Source organism: Corvus moneduloides, chromosome 22 (genome assembly GCF_009650955.1).
Source record: "Corvus moneduloides isolate bCorMon1 chromosome 22, bCorMon1.pri, whole genome shotgun sequence".
Lineage (NCBI taxonomy): Eukaryota > Metazoa > Chordata > Aves > Passeriformes > Corvidae > Corvus > Corvus moneduloides.
Window position 1 is genome coordinate 5,888,107 of NC_045497.1, and position 26,160 is coordinate 5,914,266.

General features: G+C 52.2%; 4 protein-coding genes across 8 annotated transcripts in view; 1 reads left to right on the plus strand and 3 right to left on the minus strand.

Moving 5' to 3' along the window:
- Positions 1–6,730, minus strand: part of UBR4 (ubiquitin protein ligase E3 component n-recognin 4) — an 83,876-nt gene extending 77,146 nt beyond the window's left edge. The window contains 6 exon segments of the mRNA XM_032131987.1: positions 499–601; positions 943–1,082; positions 1,189–1,318; positions 1,980–2,083; positions 2,934–3,031; positions 6,593–6,730. Of these exon segments, the coding sequence (XP_031987878.1) occupies positions 499–601; positions 943–1,082; positions 1,189–1,318; positions 1,980–2,083; positions 2,934–3,031; positions 6,593–6,723 (706 nt within the window). The 5' untranslated portion in view covers positions 6,724–6,730.
- A 656-nt stretch (positions 6,731–7,386) lies between these two features.
- Positions 7,387–18,935, minus strand: EMC1 (ER membrane protein complex subunit 1). Of its 3 annotated transcripts, XM_032131645.1 has the most exons (24): positions 18,800–18,935; positions 18,559–18,683; positions 18,270–18,335; positions 18,034–18,127; positions 17,303–17,431; positions 17,046–17,172; positions 16,566–16,715; positions 16,082–16,249; positions 15,662–15,733; positions 15,167–15,226; positions 14,833–14,955; positions 14,505–14,601; positions 13,719–13,835; positions 13,377–13,385; positions 12,700–12,899; positions 12,307–12,456; positions 11,816–11,977; positions 11,455–11,574; positions 11,107–11,244; positions 10,588–10,761; positions 9,802–10,012; positions 9,239–9,323; positions 8,573–8,702; positions 7,387–8,379 (listed from the first exon to the last, which is right to left on the minus strand). In XM_032131645.1, exons 1-24 carry the CDS (start codon positions 18,907–18,909, stop codon positions 8,200–8,202), a joined length of 2,997 nt encoding a protein of 998 aa, XP_031987536.1. In that variant the 5' UTR covers positions 18,910–18,935; the 3' UTR covers positions 7,387–8,199. The 3 variants fall into 3 exon arrangements, with proteins under 3 accessions (XP_031987536.1, XP_031987538.1, XP_031987537.1); XM_032131647.1 differs by lacking the exon at positions 15,167–15,226; XM_032131646.1 differs by lacking the exon at positions 13,377–13,385.
- An 88-nt stretch (positions 18,936–19,023) lies between these two features.
- On the plus strand, positions 19,024–21,539 carry MRTO4 (MRT4 homolog, ribosome maturation factor). 2 transcript variants are annotated; one of them, XM_032131364.1, is made up of 8 exons: positions 19,024–19,114; positions 19,350–19,408; positions 19,510–19,613; positions 19,697–19,778; positions 19,995–20,062; positions 20,383–20,534; positions 20,972–21,048; positions 21,237–21,539. In XM_032131364.1, exons 1-8 carry the CDS (start codon positions 19,087–19,089, stop codon positions 21,387–21,389), a joined length of 723 nt encoding a protein of 240 aa, XP_031987255.1. In that variant the 5' UTR covers positions 19,024–19,086; the 3' UTR covers positions 21,390–21,539. The 2 variants fall into 2 exon arrangements, with proteins under 2 accessions (XP_031987255.1, XP_031987256.1); XM_032131365.1 differs by having other exon boundaries at positions 21,164–21,243.
- A 388-nt stretch (positions 21,540–21,927) lies between these two features.
- Positions 21,928–26,160, minus strand: AKR7A2 (aldo-keto reductase family 7 member A2). 2 transcript variants are annotated; one of them, XM_032131362.1, is made up of 7 exons: positions 25,934–26,158; positions 24,856–25,043; positions 24,216–24,320; positions 23,589–23,706; positions 23,391–23,490; positions 22,946–23,075; positions 21,928–22,395 (listed from the first exon to the last, which is right to left on the minus strand). In XM_032131362.1, the coding sequence occupies exons 1-7, from the start codon at positions 26,139–26,141 to the stop codon at positions 22,234–22,236; spliced, it is 1,011 nt and encodes a 336-aa protein (XP_031987253.1). In that variant the 5' UTR covers positions 26,142–26,158; the 3' UTR covers positions 21,928–22,233. The 2 variants fall into 2 exon arrangements, with proteins under 2 accessions (XP_031987253.1, XP_031987254.1); XM_032131363.1 differs by having other exon boundaries at positions 21,933–22,395; positions 23,589–23,685; positions 25,934–26,160.

The window sequence follows — 26,160 nt, forward strand, 5'->3', positions numbered from 1 at the left end:
CTGCTTCAGCCCTAACGGTCCTCAATAATTGACTTAATTGCTCTTGGTGGTGAGAAAATGCCATCAGGGATGAGGCAATAGGATAAAGGCTGTTTTACAACACCAGCCGGTGAAGTTTCCAGCCCACATTTGTAACGGGTGTCACAAAGCTCTGTGTCCATGTTACAGGGCACACCAGGTCCAGCTGGTGGGACTTGATGATCCCAAGGTCTTTTCCAATCTTAAGGATCCTGTGATTCTAATCCGCATCTGCTCAATAATCCATCCCATAACGTATGTCATATCATCTACCTTATCTACCCCTCCAAACACAAATACACTGAGCTCATCTCTGCAATGAAAACTCCATTCCAGCCACAACCTCCCTCGGCAATCACCAGCAACCCAGAGAACCCTTTAGGTCAGAAAGCTTCTTCCCACTCAGAGCTGTGAGATGTAACACTGGACAGAGATTTTTCCAGCACTCTTTTGGCCCCAAGCTAGAAACCTGATTCTCACCAAGTTCTTGCAGGCTGGCCACATTCTGAGCAATGAATATGCTCTTGGTTTTTGTTGCAGAGGTTTGATCTGTGGCAGCTTGATCCTCACTCTCTCCTTCCACCTAAAGCAAGCACATACAAAATATATTATGGAGGCACTAAAACCACACGGTATTTCTCTAAGTCTCTACACAGAAGCGAGATGTATCAGCAGCACGACCCCAAACAGCCATGGATGTCACTGAACACCGCCTTCCACTAGGAAGCAAATCCAGTATTGCCAATACAGCACAAACAGTTTTTGGTTGTTTGCCATTGATCACGTGCAAGCAGGATTCACATTTTTAAGAAAGATTCTTTTTACATTTGTATTAAGAAGTACCACTTAGAGCCCTCTGTCCTTCCCCGCACTGGGTTATTAATGTTGAAATTCAGACTCTTTCTGTTTTAGAGGATTTTTTACCTGTGTCTCTGTTGTGATTGATGGTGATGATGAGACTCTGGGGTTAAAGACTGATGTCAATTGGTTGAGGAAGTTCATCTGCACTTCCTTCTGTCTCAGCTCTGGGCTCACCGGGGAGGCTAATTCCTTCTGGTCCTCAACTGCAGGGAAAACAACAAACCCCCATTTCAGACAGCAAACCCCAGATTTTCTGTGCCTAACTGCAGTGCTGCAGTGAAACACACACAGCTGAAGCCTCCTCCCTACCATCAGAGAGGGTTTTGACAGTCTGAGGCAGCTTGGCTGATTTCATCATTGCTGTGAAGGTGATGATTTCCGTCCGGTCCAGACGGCTGCAGCCCGTGCACAGCCCCTTGATCAGCAGAATGAGGTGTTTCTACAGAAAACAGAGACATCAAGTACCATTTAAACTCTTGATTCCAATCACTCCTCCGTATTGCTTACTCTAAGCAGATGGATTAAGAGTAATGCAACTTCAGCTGGTGAGGCCACTGCAACAGCTCTGAGCCACTCTGCTCTCCCCCCCCCAGGATCGTGACACATCCCTGACTGCAGGTAATCCAAGTCACTGACACTGCCTGTGCTTCTTATGGAAAACACCTGGAAAAGCTCTCTCTGCTACAACACACTACATCATGGGAACACTCCTCACAGGCTTTCCCTCTTTCAAACAGATTTAAGCTTTCCCACAAGACAGAAATACAAGCAGGCAAGAAAACATCTTTAAAAACTCAGCAAATAGCTGTGATCCAGGTTGTTGCACAAAACCAAACCAGAGTGTAGGAAACTGGAACAGAATTAACCGAGGCTTCAGGTCACCTTTACTTCGAGCTGTGAGCAAGCTTTGATTCTGAGTACAGAATGCAGAGGGAAGATTCAGCAGGAATCAGTGTCTACCAAAGTGTAACTTTAAATATTTTAAGAGCTTCATTAATTTTGCTTTATGCACTGAACATTAGAGCAGATTATTTCAGAATTAGAGCCCAAAGTCCATTTTCACACTGAGGCTGGCCCAGGAGGTCCAAACCTGTTCTCACCTGTGAAACAGCACATGCTTCGTCTGGGTTCTCAAGCCGCAGCAGGGAGAATTCAATCAGGACTTTACAGGCAGCTGCCACTGACTGCAACTGGTTTCTTGGTACTGAAAAAAGCAGATCCTTGTATTCAGAGCAAGTTTTAAAATAGTCCCGTGTAATAAGCTCCCAATGCTGTCAGTAAAGCAGGATGCTCCACAATGTGGGTACACACTCAATCTACCCTGCCTGACACAGATGCAATATAAACTCAGTCTCATTACAATGTAACCTAAGAAATGTCAGCAAAGTGAAGGATAATTCCTTCTGCCAGACAGGGGAATTCAGACAGATAAAACAGTTTCCCCAGCAACATTATTTAATGCTGACAGAAGCTCTGAAGAAATGAAACAAGTTCACAAAACCCATTTTTTTGTTGTAATTGCTAAATTGTCAGCCAAAATAACAGAAAATATTTTGAGTCACAATGTTTTGATCACTAACTCCAACGCAGTAACATAACTACAGAAGCCCTGAATGGTTTGGGTTGGAAGGGACCTTAAATCCCATCCAGTCCCACCCCCTGCCATGGCCAGAACACCTTCCACCAGATCAGGCTGCTCCAAGCCCCGGCCAACCCGGCCTCGGACATTTCCAGGGACAGCAGTGCTCTAACTGCTGAAGGATAATCTAAAAATCCTGAAAACGGATTTAAACCCTTGACCAAAAATTAGATCGGTCAATGAATAAGCAGCCAAAAAAGGCAATGCTGTCCAGTAGTTGGTGGCCAAATACTCCCATCAACAAGCTTCCCTTTCCATCAGAGCTGACATTTTGTGGTACAAAAGCCAGCAACGCTGGCCCTAAAGTCTGATTCAGCAAGAGGGCAAAAAAACAAAGACAAAAATCAACAGTTCTGATTTACTTTTACTGCAGCCAGTCATTACACAGGAGCAAGAGAAGCAAAGGAACACTTACTGAGGCCACACACAGTAGTGATATAATGTGTGGAAAGTGCAACGAAGGAGGAGTAAAAGGGCTCATACTGCTTGTCGTGGTGCAGGATCTCAGATTCACTGCAACGGAGAAGGGGAGAGAGGTCAGCCGGACCCAGCACAGCAGCAGCACCACCCAGCCCCCCAACGAGTCCAGTGACAGGGGCAAGGCAAGATGACAGCTCTGGGAACACAACCCTCGTGTCCCCAGGACCGAGTCCTCCAGCCGCAGCCGGATCACGGCATCAGCATCACTGTCTGCACAGGAAATTTAAGGAAATAGTTCCACTGCTGCCAGTGTTTCTCCTCCACAGCATCAACAGGTCAGGCTCTACCAGCTGCACTCCCTGCCAGAGGCTCATTAACCTTTAAGTTGTCCTAAACTCAGCTGCCCAGAGTGCCTGGACTGTGTGTTCTGCTAACGCCGGCAGGATTTGCCAGGCCTGGAGCACAGGCATTCCCTTTCTGTCACGGCATGGAGGCAACTGGAGTTTGTGCAAGTGTGCAAATCAGAGGGATCAAACCAGGCAACTGCAGAACCACAACAGACACAGGCACAGCCCCTGCGACCACCTGGGGAGGGGAGGGTTTGGCCAGGTAAGGCAAAGCCCCCGAGGCCTCTCAGCGAGACTCAGTGGCCTCGGACATCAGCCTTTTATGGCAGAGGTGACACCCTAAAGGTGTCCCACCACATCCCACCTGCACAGACACAGAGAACACAAACTGCTCTGCCTCCACATCTCGTTCTGCCCCTCGTTTTTCCTGTGACAACACTAAGGGATGTGCATATCTGCCTATCGAATGACCAATTTACTTTCTTTCACATTTTCATGCAGTGATGTGAACAAGCAAGCTGGAAGAACAGATTAGTTGACTCAGCTTCACTTTGCCTCTCCAAACCAAGCCAGGCTTCTCCACCTGTGGGACAGAGGTTATTCCTGGAGGGCAGGTGGGGAGCAGAGGGCAGCAGCCCATGGCACAGGCTGTACCCAACTCCAACCACGATTTCACCATTCCCTGCTGACCTGAACAAAGCCCAGTTTATACCCAGTCACCTTCCCTTTTTCCACCCTAAGCCATCGTTTCCAGCTCTAAGGGAGATGTAGCTGAAACAGAAACAACTCTGGAACAGAACCATTTCTCCACAAAAACGAGCAGAAAGAAATACTCATCAGCTTTGTAGTTTGATTTCCTAAGTCTGAGGTTTTATTCAGTCTGCCTAGAAAGGTGAAATAGAAAAACAGAAAATGAAGAGAGAGGCTTTACTGGAAGATATTCAGCAGCGTCACAGGACCGAGTTCCAATACCTCAGGCCTCACCTCACCCTCTCCTGCCAGAACTGCTCTGGTGAGGAACGAGCCTAGAGACTGAACATGCAAAACAGTCCGTGCTCTCTCCTTTTCAGACACTAATTTTGCTCACCTACCTCTCAGGCCCAACTCAAACCCAGCAGCAGTAGGTATGTAAGTATTGTTAAGAGAACAAATTAGAACAATTGGGGAATAACAGAGTACAGGAGAGGCTGACAGCTCCTAAATTACTGCACAGGTCAAGCTGTGCAATGCACAGTGCCCACAGGGTATAAAGAACACAGAGGTGAAGAATCCAGCACGAGATAGGGATTGGGCAATGAGAGGTTTGAGTTTTACTAAAACACGTTGTGGATGTTATGATAATGTGAAGTGGAAGGCTGCTGTCAAGAAATCATCAATCCTTGCAAATAACCATCAACAGAAGACAACAGCTCAATCTGTGATGTGCCAGAGCGTTACTGTGAGCATACAGTGAGATTTAATAATGACTTTCAGCCTCTGTACTGTGTCTTATTTAGAGGAGTCTGCTTCCCAGGGAAGCTCATTACTCCGGCTGAGGAGAAGCCTCTGTGTCACTATCAACATTAATCAGCACCAAATCCCACCTCCTGCCTCAGCTCTGCTCCCCAGCCCTGACCAGCCCCTGCCCTTAGGGCAGTGGGCACAAAGCAGCCTCCTCCTCGGGAAGGCACTGCTCCAGGTGCAGGAGTTCTCCCCTGCGGAAACCCCTTCCCCAAAGACCAGCCTGGAGTGACTTCACACACCCAGAGGTCCTCTCCAGCTGCACCCTTCCAAGTCAGCATTTCCATCATTTATGTCAAATAAGGGACTAATTTCTATCAATTCTTGAAGACACCTGCTAACAGAGGAATACCAGTAACCTTACACTTATAAATGAAATACGAGAGTACTTAAAAAAAGGAGTTTATTGATTTATTTTGAAAAGAATAATACCAGTGATTTCACTGTCATCTCAGCAAGTTTATTTAAGGGGAAATCCAGCCACTTTGGGGTTGGCTGACACCATCAAGAGCTTAGCGACTGCCTTCTAAAAATAACTTGAACAGATAAAAGATTTTCTGTCAGGAGTCTAAAGATAGATTCTTGTTCAGCACAGAAAAGCACAGCTCCAGACACGAACAAGTCGTATTTATTCCTTTGTGATTTAGCACGCCACACCAAGGCATGAAACAAAAAGTACCATCCTGCAAGAGCCCAAATCCTGCCAGATCATCAGACACACAACTCCAACCTCAGGCAGCACTGCTTGAAGGCAACGAACTGCTGTCTCAAGTGGAAAACAGAACCGACATTCCCTCCAAAGGAGGAAGCAGCCCTCTCCCAGAACTCAAGTGGATCCACTCGAGTGTCCCTGGGATATTTTGATGGAACACTCCACTAATGAACTTTAGGCAAAGGGACAGCAGAGCTGCTTGGGGAAAAGTGACACTGGAATGGTCCCTAAAACAAAGACTGGCCAAAGAACTGCCCAAATGCATCAACACTGAGCGTGCAGCTTCTGGGGGAACAACTGCTCTGTGTGTGCAGGCACAGAACTCTGTGAATTGAACTCTTTGAGTCTAAAGCATCCACTGCACACTCAGCCATTCTACATTAAGCAAAAGACTACAAGGCTTTATTTTATCATCTTCCTCAGTGCAGTGTTTAGTTCATGTTTCCTAACAACTTGCTGTGGCCGGGGTTATAGATCTCTGTAACTGAGCGTGATGTTGCGGCATTCACATCTCGTGTTTTAGATCATAAAACAAGCTGTAAGTTGAATTAAATACTCTGATGCTCAGAGTCAAACCTATGTGGTTAAGACAAGGCAGACTTGATTTGGTTCTGCTTTATTTCTATTTAAAATAGCAAAAGTATTGCAGTGGTAAAGACTTAGAGGGAAGTCTGGTCCCCCCAGAGCCCGGTGAGACAACACTTCCCACGGCCCAACCGGGCAAACTGTGACACGCCTGGACAAAAGCAAAACCACAAGAACAGTCCCGAAGCCTCTCGGCGGGCGCCTGTCCGAGGTGCTGCGGCCGGGCGAGCACCCTCAGCCCGTTATGGGGCCCGAGGGCACCTCCGACAGCTGCGGCCCCGGGACAGCGGCAGGAGCCGGGGACGGAGCTCGGGGCTTTGCCCGGGCAGCCGCAGCCCCGCCGCCTGCCCTGCCGGGCACCGAGCCCGGCACCGGGCACCTCACACCCAGCCGGGCACCGCGCCGGGCCCCGCCTCAGCCGCCCCTCAGCTGCTCCCGCAGCAGCACCCCCAGCGCTCCCCCTGAGCGGGCGACGCCGAGGGGCGGCAGGCCTCGCCCGCGCTCCCTCACCTCTCGATGACCGAGGCGAGCAGCTGCGGCAGCTCCTTCATGTCGAAGGCCGAGTAGGACGCGGAGAGCAGCGGCCGCACGGCCACGTCCCAGCCGGGCCCGGCCGCGGCCCCCGCGCCGCCCGCCGCCATCTTGGGCTGCGCTGGGCCGGGGGCCGCGGCGCGCACAGCGCCCCCTGCCGGCGGGGCGGCGACCGCGCAACGTCGCGCCGCCCCATTGGCCCGCGGCGCGGGCGCGTGCGCACTGCGTGAGTCAGCAACTTTGGCGCGCGGCGCGTGCGCGGCGCGGGGAAGGCGGCGCGGGGCGGGGCCGCGCATGCGCTGTGTGCGCGCCCCGCCCCCGCGGCTGCCCCGGGGCAGGGAGGGCTTGGAGCGACCCCAAAGTCATCCAAAGATCATCCAAAACCACTCGAATAGCGAAAAACTCCCCGGTGCAAGAGTCCCCCAAAACACTTAAATAATTAAATAACACCCCCCACTTAAATACCAAAAAAATCCCCACTTAAATAGCCAAAAATCCCCTCTTAAGTAGCACAAAACCCACCGAAATAGACCCCAAATCCCATTGAAATAGCCCCGTAAAACCACTTAAACAGCCCCAAAACCCACGTAGATGGTCCCCAAAAAACACCTCAATAGCCTGCCAAAACCCACTTAAATAGCCCCAAAACCCACTTAAATAGGGCCTCAAAAAACCACCTAAATACCCCCACAAAATCCCCTAAATAGCCCCAAAACCCACCGAAATAGCCCCAAACCCCTCAAACAGCCCAAGAAACACTTCAGTAGCCCAAACCCACTCCCTGCTCCGCAGCTTTTATTTGGGATCTTGACACTGGGAGGGGGCGGGGGGGACACAGCCTCTCCTGGGGGAACAACTCGATGCCAAACGGTATCTTAACAATTTAACCCCGGAGCTCAGAGCCGTGATCCCGAGGGAAACGCTGAGAGGCTCCTCCTCCTGAACCACCCCCACCTTAACCCCAGTGCTGCACACAAAAAAAATGCAGGAGAATTTAGAAACAAATGGGAAGGAATTGATGTTGTCATAATAAATAAAGAACGTGGAGAGACTTCGGGTTCAAATTCTTCCCACTGCTTTGCAGCTTCGTCAGTGGCTCCATGAGGCCATTTCCCACTGACAGACACCCAATTCCCAACATTTTTCCTAAGGAAATCACCCAAGGTCTCTTCCCCACACCAGGAGCCCGTTACCACATGTCAGCAGCCAACAACCCTCACCCCTCGTCTCTGCCAGATGTGGGGCACAGCTGGCACTGAGGGAGAGCCCAGGATGGGCAGGACACACATCCTTAATAATCTCTTCACCAACATCAGGGAGACTGATTTTGGGGCTTCAAGGGAGGTTTGGGACATTCTTTTTCAGTCAGAACAGACTAAAAAAAGTCTCTATTTTTCATCTCTTCTGTTTCTCCTCACAGGAGACACGTGGGCAGTGCAGGTCTTGTTCCACCAGCAGCTTTTCCTCACAAATGTCTTCCAGCCAAATGGAATAGAGGCGTTTGGATCCATCACTCAGGGGGGCTGGGATCCCAGCAGAGCCCTCCAGGCAGTCCCAGCCCAGCTGCTCTCCAGGCTGGGCCTCCCTCAGCGCCAGGCCCGGTTCAGCAGCTTCACCTGGGCCAGTCTCTTGGTGATCATGGTGGCAAAGACCAGCCCGAAGAGGACGCTGCTGATCAGCACGTAGTCGTAGTCGTCCTTGAGCACGTCAAACTGCTTGGAAGGGTACACCCGGGTCTGGAAGATGTCCAGCCCGTAGGCCACAACCTGCAGGGGTGAGATCAGGAGCTGGGGATGCAGCTTGGAGCATAAAACCCCAAAATGATGCACTCAGGGTTACAGTTCTGATGGAAAGGAGTGATGTTTAAGCTGTGAGCAGCCGCCTTATGGGAGTTACAGAGCTCCCTGACATTGGAATCCACCCCCAGATTCCACACTGAGGCCTCCACCCTGCACTCACCAAGCACGTGGACTCGAGGCCAGAGGGGGCTGTGTAAATCCCCCTCATCCTGGAGATGGTCTGGTTGTAGTTGATGAACCTCTCGGCGTGGATCTGCACGTCTGGCGAGTACGGGATCAGGTTCTCCTCCCTGCAAGGCACCACAAGAGACATCAAACCCCAGCCAAGCAGCCCACAGGGGATGTCACCTGTGTTTCCTACCCTGATTATCAAAAGCTGACCTAGAACAGCACATTTGGCAGCTTTTCTCAGTGCAGATTCATTACTGCTGCAGGATGAAAATCCAATCTATCAGCCAGGTCAGGCTAAACTAGAGCTGCCTCCTTTCAGGCTTTGAAAGTTTTAAAAATAAGTGTAACTCCAAAAAAATCCAGGTCCTCTGCCTGCTCCTCCTGAAGAATACAGAGCCCAGGCTGGTTTAATGACTGACCTGCTGTAATACAGACAAAAGTATCCCATCATCACAGACTGGGAACAGAAACACAGAATCCTTCAGACCTCCAAGATCGAGTCCGACCTTTGACCTTGAAGGAACCCCCCCTTCATTCCATGCAAAGACTGCCCTGAGTCCAGCCAGAACGAGTTGTTCCTCTCCACACAACGTATGACACACAAAATCCAGCCCTCTCCGCAGCCCAGGAAGAGAGGTTCTCACTCCTTCCCTACCTGCTCTGTTCCGTCGGGATCTCTGGGCGCCGAGGGTCCAGCAGAGCCTTGGGAAGGGACAGGATGGCCCCGGAGGGAAGCCCAACTGTGCATTAAAGGAAAAGCATCTTAAAAATCACAGAATCCCGCAACAGCTGGGGTTGGAAGGGCCTTCTGGGGATCACTCAGTGCAACCCCCCCGCCCAGGAAGGGTCAGCCAGAGCAGGCGGCACAGGAATCCATCCAGGTGGGTTTGGAATGTCTCCAGAGAGGGAGACTCCACGCCTTCCCTGGGCACCTGGGCCAGTGCTCTGCCACCCTCAAGGAAAAGTTCTTCCTCATGCTGGGACGAAACTTACTGGGTTTTAGTTTATGGCCATTGCTGCTCTGGGCACCACTGGAAACTCTGGCACCCCATGGCCATTTCTGACAGCGTCTTCCAAACAGCCAGCAGAAACACTCTCCTGGTGCTTATCCCTGCACTTGCAGGAGCCCAGGATGACCCCCAGGCACGAGTTTTTGGCAGCAAAGCGCATTTTGCTTGGATTTCAGCGCTCCCCACTGAGCACGGGGCAGGTACTCACTGAGCAAGTGGCGGCTGGTGATGCCCCGCTCGGTGATCGTGGCCTCCATGGCACTGATGGCAGAAGGGAAAATGTAGGATTGCTGGAGAACCTGAGGCAAAATGGGGCGGTCCAGGGAGCTGAAGGCTGTGGCGTTGTACTGCTCCGTGCCCTCGTAGAGCTCCAGCACGGTGAACTCGTTCCGACGCGCCTTCGTGTTCCAGTACTGGTACTGCAACCACGAGTTTTAGGAGAATCAGGGAAGCAGCCAAAGGTGCAGGGAAATCACAGAGCGTGCTCAGAAAACTGCCTCCATGCAGACTCAGGAACTGCCCCTGATGCCAGAAGATCTTTGCTTTTTATACATTTTACACCTATTTGTAGCTCTCTAGACTACTACTGTAAAGCTATATAGCTCCTTAACTAACTGTGGTATCTTCCTACCCCTTCCCTCAGATTTCAGAACAATAAGCTAACCTTGCTGGGATCTTTAGTCTTTGGTCTAGAGTGATCCAAAGACATCTCATTTTCTCCATATATCACAGACATAATAAATGGGGGGTGAGAAGCAAGGGGGGGCTTCAGTGGGGGCAGAACCAAAAGAGGTTAATTAATTAATTGTGCCTCTAACTGGATGATTTCTGTTAAGCTTGCTCGTTTGTTAAACTTACAAAATTGTCAGAGTCCTGCATTATGTGTGCATTTTGCACCATGAAGGACCTTCACTACAGGTAACCACTTTTTATCACCTTAATATTGTTCAGCCTGTGCTTTTAGGGGTCACCCCAAACAGGAAGCAGCTCTCACCACCACCCAGTTCTCGGAGTGCACCATGTGCACGGGCCCCTTGGCCTTCTTCTGCACAGAGGAGTGGATGATCCTGCCCGTGACCCCGTCCATGAGGTAGATCCCGATGAAGGTGCGCTCGTGGTGCGTGTCCGTGCTCTCGGTCACCACGGCCAGCAGGTTGGGGTTCAGGGACTAGGGACAAAGGAGAAACAGCTGAGACCCCCTATCAGTGCCACAGACACCTCCTTTCTGCACTTCATCTGGCACTGGACATATTGTGAACAAATTAGTGTAAATCACCTCAAGAAATCAAGCTGCTATTTCCCCAGTATCAGACCCTGACTGACTTAACTGCTGCATGAAAACATTTCAGAAAAGAAACCTCCAAAATGAGCGTTTTTCTGCAGACACTGGTGCCCATAAAGCGAAACTGGCACCACAGGGCAGCTCATCCCAACGTAGCAGCAGGGAATGGTACTGGGATCTTCCTGTGGGACAATCCCTCAACAAAAAGCCCACACAGAGCAGCAGGAGCACCTTGTAGAGGACGCTGCGGTCGCCCATCACGCGGCCCTGGGAGTGCACGTGCTCGTTGGACCTCTTCCCTTTGACCATCACTATCCTCTGCACCTCCGTGGGGATGGCCACCTCCCAGCTCTCCTCTGTGCTCAGGTCCTGCAGGGAAAAAGCACGTGGGAGCTTGGATCTTGTCCTCCAAGGACACCATCTCCACCAGCAGGATGCAGCTTTGCTTGCTTTGGGATTTCACAAGTTTCACAGCGTTTTGAGGCTGAACGCTCCAGTTCTGAGCAAAGCTCCATGAAGGAAACAGAGATCTGCCATTATCCACAGGGCATTTAGGGAAGTGTAATGGGTCCTCCGTACCTTTTTCAACCTGAATCCAGAGAGTTTTCCCTGCTCAGCATCAACTAGGTAAAAATAGATGGAATGGGCTATTTCTTCTAACTGGCGAAGGACGTTTTTAGTGGCTGGGAAAGGTGTAACCTGGAAAAAGAGAATTGAAACACAGGTTGAAAACAACTGACACAGACAAAAAAAACCATCCCAAAATGAGCCAGAAAGACGATTTCTAACATGTTTATCAAGATAAGGTCTGTCTTACCAGAATAACCTCATAGTTTTGCGTGAAATGTGGCTCAATAGCATTTTTTCCATCTTGCTCCGAAAGGGAGGGGAATAATTAACCAGAATGTGAAGAAAACTGCCTCCAGGCAAAGCAATTTACCTTGTACTCATCATCAATCAGGAGCAGCACCTTGGCATAGTCTTGATCCATAATAGGCAGAAGCAAAGTCTGGAGAATTGGACGTTTCAGAACAGGAGGAGCTACTTGGCTTCTCTTCCCAAAGATGGGGTTAAAGACATACAGAAAACTCATTCTGGTTTCCTGAAAAACAGGTTAAGTTTTACCTCTTGTCTAAGTCAAAAAGAAGGGTGTTTTTCTAACTGTTACTTGCTGATGTTCATAGCTGGGGTTCAGCTATTCCATCCTGAAAATATTCTGTTTGGACACACACATTTGTCCAAACATTTATCCCACATTTGTCCATCACAGCCATCATCATTTTTAGGTTTCCTAGGCTTCTGTGTCTGCTTCCCTCCAGATCTTTCTCCCCTCCCATCAGTGACAACCAAATGATGCCCAAGAAGATGTTTTACTGCCCTGTCCAAGGGCAGATTTCCATGCCCAGTGGAGGAGCAGGGAAAGGGCCTCACCTTGTCCTTCACGAGCAGAGTGCACTGTGGAGGGTGGGGGAAATGGGCTGTTGTTCTCTGCACCATCAGCTTGAAGGAGGAGCCAGGTCTCACATTCCTGAGGTATTGCTTCCACAGGATGGTGCCGGAGCTGCTCTCAATGCCAAAAAGCTGAGGAAAAACACATGGGAAAGCCGAAGTTTAGGGAAACACCTCTCCTATTCAAACACTGCATCGTCCTCTGTTGTATCCCAAAGAAAGCTGGGTCTTAGTCCCCACTTTAAAGCCACCACAGAACATCCTGTGCATCTTCCCATGATTTCTGCCCAAGCCTGGCTAAAAACAGGGCTGGGAATTCAGAGCTGAGACTCTTTGCTCCAGCCTAGAACCAGATCCCTATCCCAGCCTCCTCACCTTCCCTGAGGCAGTGACCATCACCATCATTTTCTGGAGGTTGAATTCATCTCTGGCCAAATTGTCAATGTTAATCTCATTTTTAATCTGGCTCCGGGGCTTCCTGGCATCATAGAACATCTTCCAGAGATGAGCAGTCCAGGCTTGCAGCAGGATGAGCTGGGATGAGAGTCGCTTCAGGAACATTCCCAGCAAACCATCTGCAGACGGCACCCACAGTGACAACAGCAGGGAAAACACACACGTCCCACCCAGAGCTGAAATTACGGTGTCAAACGCTGCCATGCACAAACCTGGGGTAACTCCTTGCCTCCTACTCTGCAATGTTACAGTTGCCATTTCTGTGACAGACTCTGGCATTTACCAACCTTTCCCACTCCACACTCATTCCAAAATACACCCTGATCGACGGAAAGCAAACCTTCATGCAGAGGATTTCGTGCTCCTTCTCACTGTGCCCACCTAGAGCTCCCCCACCTCTACAAAAATCCCTCTGCATCCAGAGGAATTAAAAAGACTTAATTCTGCCCAACCAAGGCTTTTATTTAACTTCTTAGAATAACCAAAACACTGGATTTCAACTCTGTTTCAGCCCCAACGAGAGCAAGCAGAGGGGACCAGTGGCACCAGGAAGCATTAGGCAGGAGCAGAGCACACTCCATGCAGGATGGGGTTACCTTGGATGGCTGCATCCAGGACAGCAAGGAAAGACAAAACAAAGCAAAAAAAAAAGCTATTGGAAACGAGTCTTCCAGAAAGAGTCACAGGAAACATTTAGGAGACATGGCCAAAATCCCTCCTACTGCTGCTGACTGCTTTCTTAATGTAACAATGTAAGACATTCAGGTCATCTGGATTGGATTTCCAAAGTTTAGTCAGAAAAGGGTTTATTTCTGCTCATTTTAATTGGTATCAGTAGAGATTTAAATTAATCTCTCAGCTCAGAGTAAAGAGAAAACAATACGTACATTTATTTAGGAAGGAAAACAAACTCACAAAGGTAGTTCTGTTAAACTCACCTGCTTTTTTTCCAAATTCTCCCTCCAACTCAGCCTGTGCACCAGTCAGTGGCAGATCCACCATCTCCAGGCTCACCACCTCTGCCAGTGACTCCTCCCTACTCCATACAACTTTTCCTGGAAAGAAGAGCAGAATCTTATCAAAAATCAACTTAATATCTGTGAAGTGACTCACTCAATGTAAGAGTGCAACCTGGAAATTCAAATTGCCTCTTGATGAAATGCAGAACAGTGTCTAAGTATCTAATATCATTAAATTAACTGTTTCATAAAAGACAAATCCTTCATGCAACTGGAGCCACTTCTGGGAAGAAAACCTCAGGGTCAGTAAAAGCAATCTGGTGTTTCAGAAGGGTTACAGTCATTGAGTCTGTTTAAAACAAGAGAAGCACAGCGTGAACTCCTGGATTCCTTTACAGCCCCAGAGAATTCCCATCACTGAGATGGGACTTTCAATCCTTTCTGCAAATTAACATTTTTGCCATGAGGATCTTTTCTGAAAACCTTTGAGGAAGATCTACACCAGGACTTACACTCTCATCCTATGAACAGATTTGAAACCTGCAGAAACCTCCTGAAATCCAAAAGCTCTGCCCACACAAAACAAGGCAGAACTGTTTGTCTGGGCGAGGGTGAAAGAGTCTCCTGCGTCTTCCATGGGACTCAGAAGAGTTAAAACAATTTTTTCAGCTTCCAAGGAAAGTAATGATAAAATATAATTCTTGAGGACGTGGAATTTTCTCCTGGTGACTGTTATGAATGGAGGAAGCTGCTTGTGGGAGTTACCTGGCTGCTGGAGGAACATGAGCATGTGGTCCTCTGTCTGCACCAAGGCTCGATAGCCCACGGAGTCATCCTTCTTCAGGAAAACCTGGATGTACAGCTGGGAAAAAAACCAAACAAAAAAAGGCAAGGAAAACAACAAGATTAATGATCACATCATCTCCCTGGAGAAAGCAGGAATCGGGTGAAAGCAGGAATCAGGCGAAAGCAGAGCAGGCAGGGTGATGCTGTAACCCCTGGAATGCTTTTCCCCTTGGCTAAAGGGCTCCCATCCTGCCAAATCAGGGAAGGGATAGCACTGTAAGGACTGAAATAACCCCTCCCTGCTCACCTGCTGTGGCTTGGCCCCTCCCTGCTCCAGGTTAAAGGTGATTGTGGTATCCAACAATCTTTGCCCAGTTTCAACCAGGTAGAGATTTATGTTGTAGGTTTGATTGGAGCAGGTTAAGGAATCCTGCAGCAAACAGGGCAGAGAACAGGGGTTACACACAGATCACACTAAATTCCACAGCAGGATTCAATGCCCAGCAAGAACTGGGGCTTCAAGATATTTTTAGGCTGTATTTTTAGGTTGTATAGTTCGTATAACACCTCTGTCATTCTGTTCCTGCAGGCAAAGGAATAAAATGGACTGACAAGAACTTGGGAACAAGAGCAGCCCGTACCTGCCTCCGGGCATCCTCCAGAGCACTGCCAGCATGGAGGCCATCAGAGCTTCCAGGTTTCTGAAGCGAGGATGAGAAGAAATGTAACATGGCTTCAGATGCCAGTAAAAGCATAAAAAAATTAGGTTTCCAACTGCCTGACAAGTCTCAGCTCGCCTGTGACATCAGGCAGGAAACAGCTCTCTTCTGTTCTGTTTCTGATAAAAATGAAACTGTGTTTCATATACCCAAGAACTGAAATCCTCTGTGGATCACTAAAGCCAATTCCTTGTCACATGCCCACCTTCCACAGGGCTGAAACAGGACATTCACTGAGCCAGACACAGCCTGAGCTGGACATAATCAAGCCCTGCTTGTGTTATCACTGAAACTTATCAAATCCTCCTCTTCCTCAAGGGACTCCCCATCCCTGGACCTGTGAAACACCTGTGGAACCCACCCCCAATGCTCATTGCCAAGGCTGGGCTGGTCCCAGAGTACAGGAATTGTGCTGACCAGTTCACTCCTGCACGTCAGGACTGCGGCCACCGTCTTCTCCCCGGTTGTTGCAAAACTCACCAGAGCTGCCTGGAAAGGAAAAAAAATAGCATGAAATCATTAAAAAGAAAAACCTCAAGAAACTCTCAAACCTCACAAAAAATGACTTGTGAAGTAAATCAAACCACAGGGGAATTAAAAACATACGAACTGTCACAGCCAAATTTTAAATTGTATTGTTTCCCCAAACAAAAAAAATTAAAAAAAAAAAAAGACTGAAAGTACTTCTCAAAGAGATGGGAACAGCTGACCTGCCACAGGTTTTTGAGCCATTATGCTCAGAGTTACTGAGATATTTTAAACCTGCCAGCTGGCCCAGCAGTTTGAAGGATGTTCAGCTGCACTTGGCCCTCTTCCTGGTACATCTGTCTTGGGTACCTGCTGGAAGTCCCGGAGGTGGCTGAGCAGCCCCTGCTTGTACTGCAGCAGGGAGAAATGGCTTGGGGACAGCTGCAGGAAGAACTGAGTCCGTGAGGCGCCGGTCACACTGGGCTGAGTGGCCAAGATCCTGGCCTGGAAGTCATCTTCAAACTCCAGCTCCAGGGACTGCAAGGGAGACAAGCACATGTGCTGGGAGAGTTGTCCTTCACTGAGACCAACACCTTCCTCCCCTCAGCAGCAGTGAGAGATTCCCTGGGTCAGGGGACAGAGCAGGAGCAGGGAGGCTGAGGCTCCACCGGAGCAAAGCGCTGAAGACATCGATCCAGAAGGAGTAACAGACAAAAAGCTTTCCCACCCTCCCCTCAATTTACAAATCACGATCTCGCACCTCCAATCACTCCCCAGTTCACCAGCAGGCTGGGTCAGGCACCAGAGCAGCTGGGTAAGGAATTACAGGGAATGTTCCTGCAGCACTCCTCACCTGCAGCGGGATGTGCCTCATGTCCTGCTCCGTGTCCAGGGCGCAGACGTGCAGCGAGCGCGCGGCCGTGTCCGCACACACCAGCACCGCCTCCCCCACCACGCCACAGGAGCCCTCCAGGGCCCGCAGCCACGGGGCTGCCACCCTCACCTGCACAGACACACAGAGCCAGGGCTCAGCAGGACACAGCCCTCACAGAAACAGTGTGCACACCAACAGCAGTTTAAGGCAGGATTATTTTTATCCGTGATTGGGAGGAGCTACCTGTCAGCCTGAGGGTTATGGAACAATCTTGACTAACAGCTGCCCGTCTAACTCAGTTTGGCTTTCAGGACATTCAGCCATGAAATCCCTGAGTTTGGAGGCAATGCCTCAGTGAAAGGGAGGGTTCTCTGTACCACAGTTGATTCCTCTGCCCACCACACCGCAGGGTTGGGAGCACATTTGTTAACATCAAATCCAGCATTTTGGCTCCACTACCTGTTTGGTGATTTCTCCGTCTTCTACGTTGAACGTCAAGACGTTCAGGTGGCTCTGGGGAACGATGCCAACCACGTGGATCACTCCAGTCCCACGGGAATACAGCAGCTGGTACTGAGTGCTCTCACTGCAAGAGAGGCAGCAACCACCAAGCATCACCTTCTGACACTGCTGTTTGCAGAAGCACAAGGCAGGTGCAGCCCCTGTCCCTCTGCCCCATGCCAGAGGCTCACACCTCTCCTTCCAGGGGTTCTCACCTTTCTGGCAGGTGTTCCACCCACTTCTGGTGCCCGTTGGACAGGTAGTGCAGAGACAGGGCTGCCTTCTTCAGCACTGCCACGTACTTCACCGCCTCGGGGAGCCCCACCAGGGCAGCCCCCTGGAAACTGAGCACAGACACAAGGAGTGAGGGGATTACTTTCCTATTTTACCCTGGAGAAGGGTCTGGAGCACCAGGAGTGGCTGAGAGGTCTCAGCCTGGAGAAAAGGAGGCTCAGCACAAGTCCCTGACAGGAGGGGGCAGCAAGGTGGGGGTTGGGCTCTGCTCCCAGGGAACAGGGACAGGATGAGAAGAAATGGCCTCAAGCTGTGCCAGGGGAGGTTAAAATTGGCTATCAGGAGGAATTTCCTCATGGAAAGGGCTGTCAGGCATTGAAGGGGCTGCCCAGGGAGGTTTGGAGTGCCCATCCCTGGAGGTGTCCAAGGAAGGCCTGGACGTGGCACTCAGTGCTCTGGGCTGGTGTCAAGGTGGGGATTGGGCACAGGTTGGACTCGATGGTCTGGGAGGGTTTTTCCAACCTCTGTGATTCTGGGATTCTGTGCAAGGTTCAGGCATTCATAAAGAAATCACCCAACATTTGTTTTAGAAACTCTACGTCTGACTAATCTTTCTCCACAATGCAAGCCCAGACCAAGTCCATGACCCATTTTTTTCCTTCCCAGAGCAGCACTACCAGGAGAAACAGCCCGTGCAGACAGGAAATCCCACCTGCCAGTGTCCAGGGAGGTCTCCCAGTTCAAGCCCCCGATGTTGGTCTCCCAGGAACGCAGAATTCGTCCGGCATTGGACACAGTGATGGCATCTGGAAAGGAGGAGAGCGGGATGAACACAGAACACGTACCCACCATGGGCCAAAGAAGGGATGGGTTCTGCAGGTCCAGCCTGTGCTCTAACGCTGGCTCCACATTCCAGGAGCGCTGCCAGCCCCGGCACGTTCCACTTACCCTGCCCATGGATCAGCATGGCATCGATGGCTCCTTCCGGGGTGCCCTTGTCCACATGGCGCCACACTGCAACAGACAGGGCCGGGGGAAAACGGCGTTTATCCCACAAAGGCGTTTCTGTGTTATTATGTCTAACCCTGGGCTGCTCACAGAGCCAGTCCTAAGACAGAGCTCTGACCTGCCGGCTGAACCCTCCCGCCCGCCACGGCCCAACCCGCAGCATTAACCTTTCCAGAGGAAAAGCCAGCACAACCGCATTGACCCTCGGCCCCAAAGCCGCCGCACTCACGGATTTCGCCGCTCCGGGAGTTCAGGGCGGCTACTACATTCTCCTCGGTGGCCACGACGAGCTTCTTCGAGCCCTGCGAGGCCTCCAAGGAGGCGAACTTGAGCTTCCCCACGTACTGCTGCCTCCTGCGAGAGGGAACAGGAGCGCCGGTGAGATCGGACCCGGGGCGGCAGCGGCGCGGCGGGCGCGGGGCCTATCCGCGGGAGGGGGAACCCAGCCCGGCGGGACCCCCCGTGCTCACCAGTCGAACTTGCCCACTTGGTCCTCGTAGACGGCGGCGGCCAAAGGCAGCAGGACCGGCAGCAGGACCAGCAGCAGCGGCGGCGGCGGCACCCGCGGCCTCGCCGCCATGGCAGCGGCCCCGGCCCCGGCGCCCGGGGGACCTTCGGCACCGCGGGACCGCCCGCACTGCCGCCTGCGCGGGGAAAGGGCGCCAGCGCCGTGGGGAGCGCAGGCAGCGCACGGGGCAGTCCCGCCCGCTCCCGGCAGCCCGCGCGCCGCTCGGGGGCCTCGGAGCACGGCGGAACCATGCCCAAGTCCAAGCGGGACCGCAAGGGTGGGAGCGGCACCCCCGAGCCCCGGTCCCGGACACCTTGCCCGGACACGTCCCTCTCCCCACTCCCTTCTCCGTCCTTTTCCCATCCCTTGTCCCCATCCCTTTCTCCATCCCATCTCCCATCCCCTTCCTCATCCTTCCGACTCCTTGCCCATACCCCGTCCCGATCACCGTCCCCTTCCCCATCACCGTCCCCTTCCCCATCCCGCCCTGACGCTCTCTCCGCTCCCCGCAGTGTCCCTGACGCGGACGCCCCGCAAGGGGCTGGAGGCCAAGCAGGCGCTGATCGCCGAGGTGAGTCTGGCCCGGGCCCGGGCCCCTCTCCCATTTCCCTGTCCTCCCCGTTCCCCCCGCCCCCTGTGCCCGTCCCTGTCCCGGTAACGGCCCCCTCGCAGCTGCGGCGCTGTGTGGACACCTACAAGTACATCTTCGTCTTCTCCGTGGCCAACATGAGGAACAACAAGCTGAAGGATGTGCGGAACGCCTGGAAGCACAGCAGGTGGGCAGGGGGGTGGTGCCGGGGGGATGCCCAAGGGGATGAGCTCCAGGGCTGACATCCTTCTCCTGCTCCTCCTGGGCCAGGATCTTCTTCGGGAAGAACAAGGTGATGATGGTGGCACTGGGCCGGGAGCCGAGCAGCGAGTACAAGGAGAACCTGCACAAGGTACCTGCTGGGGGTTCCTCTGGGTGTCCTAAAGCTTCACCTGGCGTATTCCACATCCTGGAATAACATCCTGGGGTCACCGTTCTGTGTGTGTTTTAATTGAACCCATCCATGTGCTGCCACAAAGGCTCTGTTGTGAGTGGAGCTGTGCAGGACCGAGCCCTTGCAGGCGAGTCCCCTTGCTCCCCAGTCCCCATGGATGCTCCTTTCTTCCAGGTCAGCAAACACCTGAGAGGGGAGGTCGGGCTCCTCTTCACCAACCGCACCAGGGACGAGGTGGATGAGTAAGTACCAGCCTGGCACAGCCTCTTTGTTGCCACAAAAGCCCTTCACTCCCTGCTGCTTCCCTTCAAGCAGGGATGGTCTCATGGGCCTTTTCCACTCCTCTTTGTCAGCCATTCCTGCGACAGCTGGGCAGAATCGTGGAAGGGTTTGGGTTGGGAAAGACCTTAAAGCTCACCTCGTTCCACCCCCTTGGACACTTCCAGGGATGGGGCAGCCACAGCCTCTTTAAGGACTGTAGGGCAGGCTGTGCCTCAATCCCTGCCTCAGCCCAGGGCTGTTCTCCCACAGCTGAAGCTCTCCCTGCCCGTCTCTGTCCCAGGTGGTTCTCCAAGTTCCGGGAGCTGGACTTTGCCCGCGCTGGGAACAAGGCGCCGTACGGGGTGAGCCTGGACACGGGGCCCCTGGAGCAGTTCCCCCACTCCATGGAGCCGCAGCTGCGGCAGCTGGGACTGCCCACGGCGCTGAAGAAAGGTACAGCAGGGGCTGGGAGGGTCAGCTCCGGCCTTGTCGGTGCAGCTGGGAGCTCTTACGGAGAACATTAAATACAGAGTGGGGTTTAGGCCTGGAGAAAACCTCAGGGACAACTTTGTCCTTGTTGGGCTGGGGCTAGGACTCCTTATGTCCTTCTTGTGCTGCTGTTCCCAAACTCGTGTCAAAGGCTGAGTAAAACCCTCAGATTTCTCCACAATGCCACCTTTCTCCAGTGGAAACAGCTCGGATTAACCCACTCAGGAACCAGGTGTGGGGTTTTGGAGCTGATCTCCCCCATCTCCGTGGGGTGCACTGATACTGCCTGGGAAGGTGTCAGCTCCAGGGGGTGGTGTTGGAGAGGGTCCTGGCTCTGTCCCCCACATTCCAGGGGAGTTCCCAGGGCCTGGGAGCCTATTTCCAGGGGTTTTGCTCTGCAGGAGTGGTGACGCTGCTTTCGGATTACGAAGTGTGCAAGGAAGGGGATGTTCTCACCCCGGAACAGGCCCGTGTGCTGGTGAGTAACAGGCCCTGCTTCCTGACACAAAACAACTAATAATTAATTAACACAACTCCTAAAACTCAGCAGCAATTAATTTGGTTCCTGCTTTGCTCCACTTCCCACCTGGAAGCGGAATTTACTGTTTTGCTAGGCTGGGCATGGAGACAGTAAAGCAGGAATGACAGATTTGTGTCCTCTCCCAGAAACTCTTTGGCTACGAGATGGCAGAGTTTAAAGTCACCATGAAGTTTCTGTGGAATTCTGAGACGGGAGACTTCCAGAAGCTCATGGGAGACACAGCAGAGGAGGAGGAGGAGGAAGAGGAGGATGACGACGATGGCAGCAATGAGGACTAACAGCCTGGACACCAGAGAGTTCTATTTTAGGGAGAAAAAGAGGAGGGTATTTCTCTTCCCTGGGTGCACCTGGACTGGGATGATCTTTATATAAAATGACCTGACTACACTTTTTTTTAATATTTATATAAATATCTATGTAAAACTCCAGCTGGTTGTTACTGCTCCCTGTTGCTGTTGGTGGATCCTGGGATCTGAGGAAATGCCACCTCAAACATGAAAACTGGGCAGAAAGGGTGTAAATGTAATGCAACTTGGATACAGCACAATAGGAAAGATGCTGAGAGTTTGTTATTCTGACACAGAAGAAGATAATTAGCTCAATCCTTGGAATTTTACCTCATCTCTGGAAGTGTTCAAGGTCAGGCTGGATGGGGCTTGGAGCACCCTGGGATAGTGGAAGGTGTTCCTGCCCATGGCAGGGGGTGGAACGAGATGAGATTTAAGGACCTTCCAACCCAAACCATTCTGGAGTTCTGTGATTCAAAGGCCCCAGGTGCTGCCAAAGAGATGCCAGGTTCCAGGTGCAGGTCAGAGATGGGGTCTGCATTAGAAAGAGGTTTTATTCTTGTATGTAGTTACTTAAGATTTCACATTAAAGCAGAACAGGGGCTTTCACCTCGTTAACACATTCATTTTCCTGATCAGCTGCATCCTGAATCACGGGGTGTGCTGGGAGAGCTGAGGAGCCGGGAGGGAGGAACAACTGAGGCACGGGTGTGGATCCTACAAAGCTTCGTTGATTCAGGAAAAATCTCCAGCCCTCCACACGTGGGTGGGAGGGCAGGGTGGGGAGTACCTCTCCCGAGTTCCCAGAGCCTGTGCCGGGTGTCCCAGGCCGTCCCTAGCGGAAGTAGTTGGGGCAGTCGTGTGCACTCAAGTTCCAGGCCTCGTCGAACGCCTGCACCACGGCCGGCAGCAGGGGACCGTCCTCGCTGTAGTTGAGGTTCTGCTCCAGCTGCTCCAAGTTGGACATCCCGATGATCACTGCATCTCCAAGAGAACCCTGGAAAGAGATGGGAGGTGGTGCTGATCCCAAAAGGAAGCTCCCCTCCCAAGCCACTGTGGGCCAAACGAAGCATCTTTCCACTAAAGAACACCCAGCAATTAAGCAACTGACACCACAAGTTCTGCTCACTAGGCCTGGACTTCCTCAGGTCATGCCAACTCCTCAAAAGCTGCCAAGTCCTACTTTATGATGGGCTACAGGAACATTTAGGGGAGATGGGGAATATTAAGCACTAGTTTCCTAGTCCAGTGAAGGGCGAGTCCTCTCCTTGCAGGGAAGCTGAGTGCGTGGGAAGCCAAGACCCCAGTAACTGGCACCTAAAATCTTCCAGTTCTGACCACATGGGATAGCATGTGGAAAGGCAATGAGTTGCCTCACTCCCGCTGCCTGGCAGAGTCTGTACACCAATATTCACCTTGGAACACCACAATCCCACAGGATGAAAAGACACTACACTGAAATTTCCCTGTTTGTGAGCCACGGCAGCAGTGCCCAGTGCTGGCAGCAGTGCCCAGTGCTGGCAGCAGTGCCCAGGTGAAGCTCTCACCTGCAGTTTGGAGTGGTTGTAGAGCCAGCGCAGTGCAGCGGATGCCAGGCTGGGTGCAGTGGAGCCATAAGCCTCTTTCAGAGCTTTTTCTACCAGTGCAATTCCCTCAAAATTGTGTTTTTTCCAGTACCTGCAAAAAAAAAAAAAAATCATTGTTATTGGCCTTGGGACCTCTAGTCAGTGGTACATCTATATTCCAATCAAAAGGCTTTCAGGAAACCTCAGACAACTCTTCGTAGCCTCTGAGGACTTCTGCAATCTCCCTTGGAAGTTGTGAGGAAGCTTAGCCTAAAAACCACCCTGCAGAGCTCAGTCACACACCACAGCCCCAAGCATGTGTGCTGACATACTCCCAAACTTTGGGCAAATCTGCTTCCTCTCAGCTGCCTATTAGAGTGTTTTTTTAATGCAGCCATTCCTGCTCATCTGTCAGCTCAGGACATACCTGTCCCTGTAGGCCTGAGCCCAGTCATTCCCAAAAAATCTCCCAGTGGGCTGGCTCGTGTCTTTGTCCTCGTACTTGTACTTGCCGGTCAGCAGCCCCCCTGCGAAGGAAGGGAGCAGCAGCTTCAGGGATGGGCCGGCTCTGCACAGCCCCTGTTCCACTGGGTTTTGGCCCAAAGCCTGGCCTTGCCCCCTGTACCTGCCAGCGGGTTGTAGGCGTAGAAGCGCAGCCCGAAGTGCCTCAGGCAGGGGAACAGCTCGGCCTCCACCTGGCGCGTGGTCGCGTTGTACATTCCCTGCACCGGGTGGGAGACAGCCTGGAACAGAGCTCAGGGCACAGCATCCGCCTTTTCCCACCCTTCCCTGGCCATACTCATCCGGGAGAGCAGCTTCAGCTCACACAAGGTTATGATTTGCTTAGGAACAGACTCGCTGAAGGACTGCAAATAATTTAAGTTCCATGCCAGGGGAGTCACTGGCTCCAGCAACGAACACACCGAGCTGTTTCTGAGCAGCGACCGTGCTCAGCTTCCTGAATTTCCTCACTGAAAGGGCTGTCAGGCCTTGGAAGGGGCTGCCCAGGGAGGTTTGGAGTCCCCATCCCTTGAAGTGTCCAAGGAACGCCTAGACGTGGCACTCAATGCTCTGGGCTGGGTGCCAAGGTGGGGATTGGTCACAGCTTGGACTGGAGATCTTTTCCAACCTCAGTGATTCTGTGACTTCTCAGACTAAATGCAGCAGATTCCTTCTCTGCGTTTATATTTGGCACACTGGGGGCTGGTCCTAGATTCAGGGAGCCCAAATCCAAGATTCCCCCCTCCCTCACCTGGTACACAGTTGGCATCACCCAGTTGTTGTACTTGCAGATGGTGCAGATTTCTGCCACCTCCCACGCGGAGTAGTTTGACAGGCCAAGCTCTTTAAACTTTCCCTGCAGAGGAATGAAAAGGAATTCAGTTCCAGTGTTTCAAAGTTCATCTGGACCCAGACAGCACAGACGGGTACAGTGAAAAGGACAGTCAGTCACTAAATTTTAGTCCAGAAGGGTTAATTCCTGTCCACCTTTTCTGACAGACTATGAATTATTAAGACCTGACAAAAATATTTCCCATTTTCTGTTCATTTGGAATTCACATCTTCTAGTTTAAATGACATAAGTAGATAAATGAAACTCAGGAGTTCTTCACCCATTACCAGCACTAATCCTAACCCAGACAGGTTAGGATTAACAGGGCTGGAAGCAAAGTTCAGATGTTCCAATGCTTCCAAGAGCTCTTGGGAACAAAGTGCACCACGTGAGCACACAAAGAACAGCGGCTGCTCGGCTTTGCCCTGGGCTCTGTCTCCTCTTGCCACAGCTGCACAAAGCCAGTGCTGCAGATGGGCACAACAAGCATGCCTGGTTTATTAAAAGTGGTGGGAAGGAGGGAATCAAGGATTTTCCAGGCTTGGACTCTGCACTTTACCTCTTTGTGCAGCTCGTGGCAGGCACGCAGGGTCTCCTCCACCGGGGTCCCGTGGTCGGGAGCGTGGAGGTAGAAGAGCTCCACACTCTTCCTCTGCAGCCTCTCCAGGGACGTGTCCAGCTGGGAGCGCACGCTCTCCGGCTTCAGCGTCTTCCCATCCCATGGGTTGGCCTTGGTGGCCACTTCCACTGGCAGAGAGAGAAGGAATGAGCAAGGATGTTTCCCCCTTGAGGAGGGGAATGGGGATAAGGCACATAACCCAAGTGTTTGAGGTGTTCCAGGGAAGGTGCCTCTCCTCAGGAATCACATCAGCCTAGCAGGCGAGGCTCCTCTCTGCAGGGACTGGGGGTCTGCCCCAGACAGGGAAGGTCTGCTCCTCAAGGTCTGGGGGTCAGCACTAATAGGGGCTCCCTTCTCCTCAGGCATGGCATCAGCCTGGCAGGCACAACCCTTATCCTAAGGGGATGGACCTGGGGCAAGTCCTTTTTCCTCAAGGAGGGAGTCAGCCCAGCAGAGAGGATCCCTCTCCTCAGGGAATGCACCCTGGGGAAGGCCCTTGCCCTCTTGTCCTCAGGGACAGAGTCAGCCTGGCAGAGGAGACCCTTCTCCTCAGGGTAGACCCCTCTTCTCAGAGCACGAGTCCTGAGGCAATTCCCTTCTCCTCAAGGACTGTCTCAGCCTAGCAGGAAACACCCTTCTCCTTCCCCAGGGAAGTCCCATCTCCTCAGGGAAGTCTCTTCTCAGGGAGGGCATTAGCCTAACAGGGAAAACCCTGCTCTTCAGGGGACGAGTCCTGGCCAAGTCCTTTCTCCTCAAGGAGACTGTGTCAACCTGGCAGAAGAGACAAGACCCTCTCCTCAGGGAAGACCCTTCTACGGGAAGAGCCCTCTCCTCAGGGCACGGTTCCCAGCAAGTCCCTTCTGCTCAGGAAAGACCGCTCTCTTCACGGAACGAGTCCTCGCCAAGTCCCTCCTCCTCAAGGACAGTTGTCAGCCTCCCAAAGCGGACCCCCCTCCTCAGACACGAGCCCCAAGGCAGCCCCTTTCCCCCGACGGCAGCCCACCCTCCGCGGCCGTACCGGGCTCGGTGCCGCCGGCCAGCAGCGTGCCCAGGATGCGCTCGGACTCGCCTCCCGCGTACATGAAGGCGGTGTCGAGGAGGCGGTATTGGCGGCGCAGGAAGGCGCGGAGCAGCTCGGCGCTCGCCTCGGGCCCGGCGCGCCGGCCCATCTCCATCGTGCCCAGCACCACGGCGGGCCGGGCCCCGCCAGCCGCCCGCGCCGCCATCGCCGCCCGCGCCGCCATC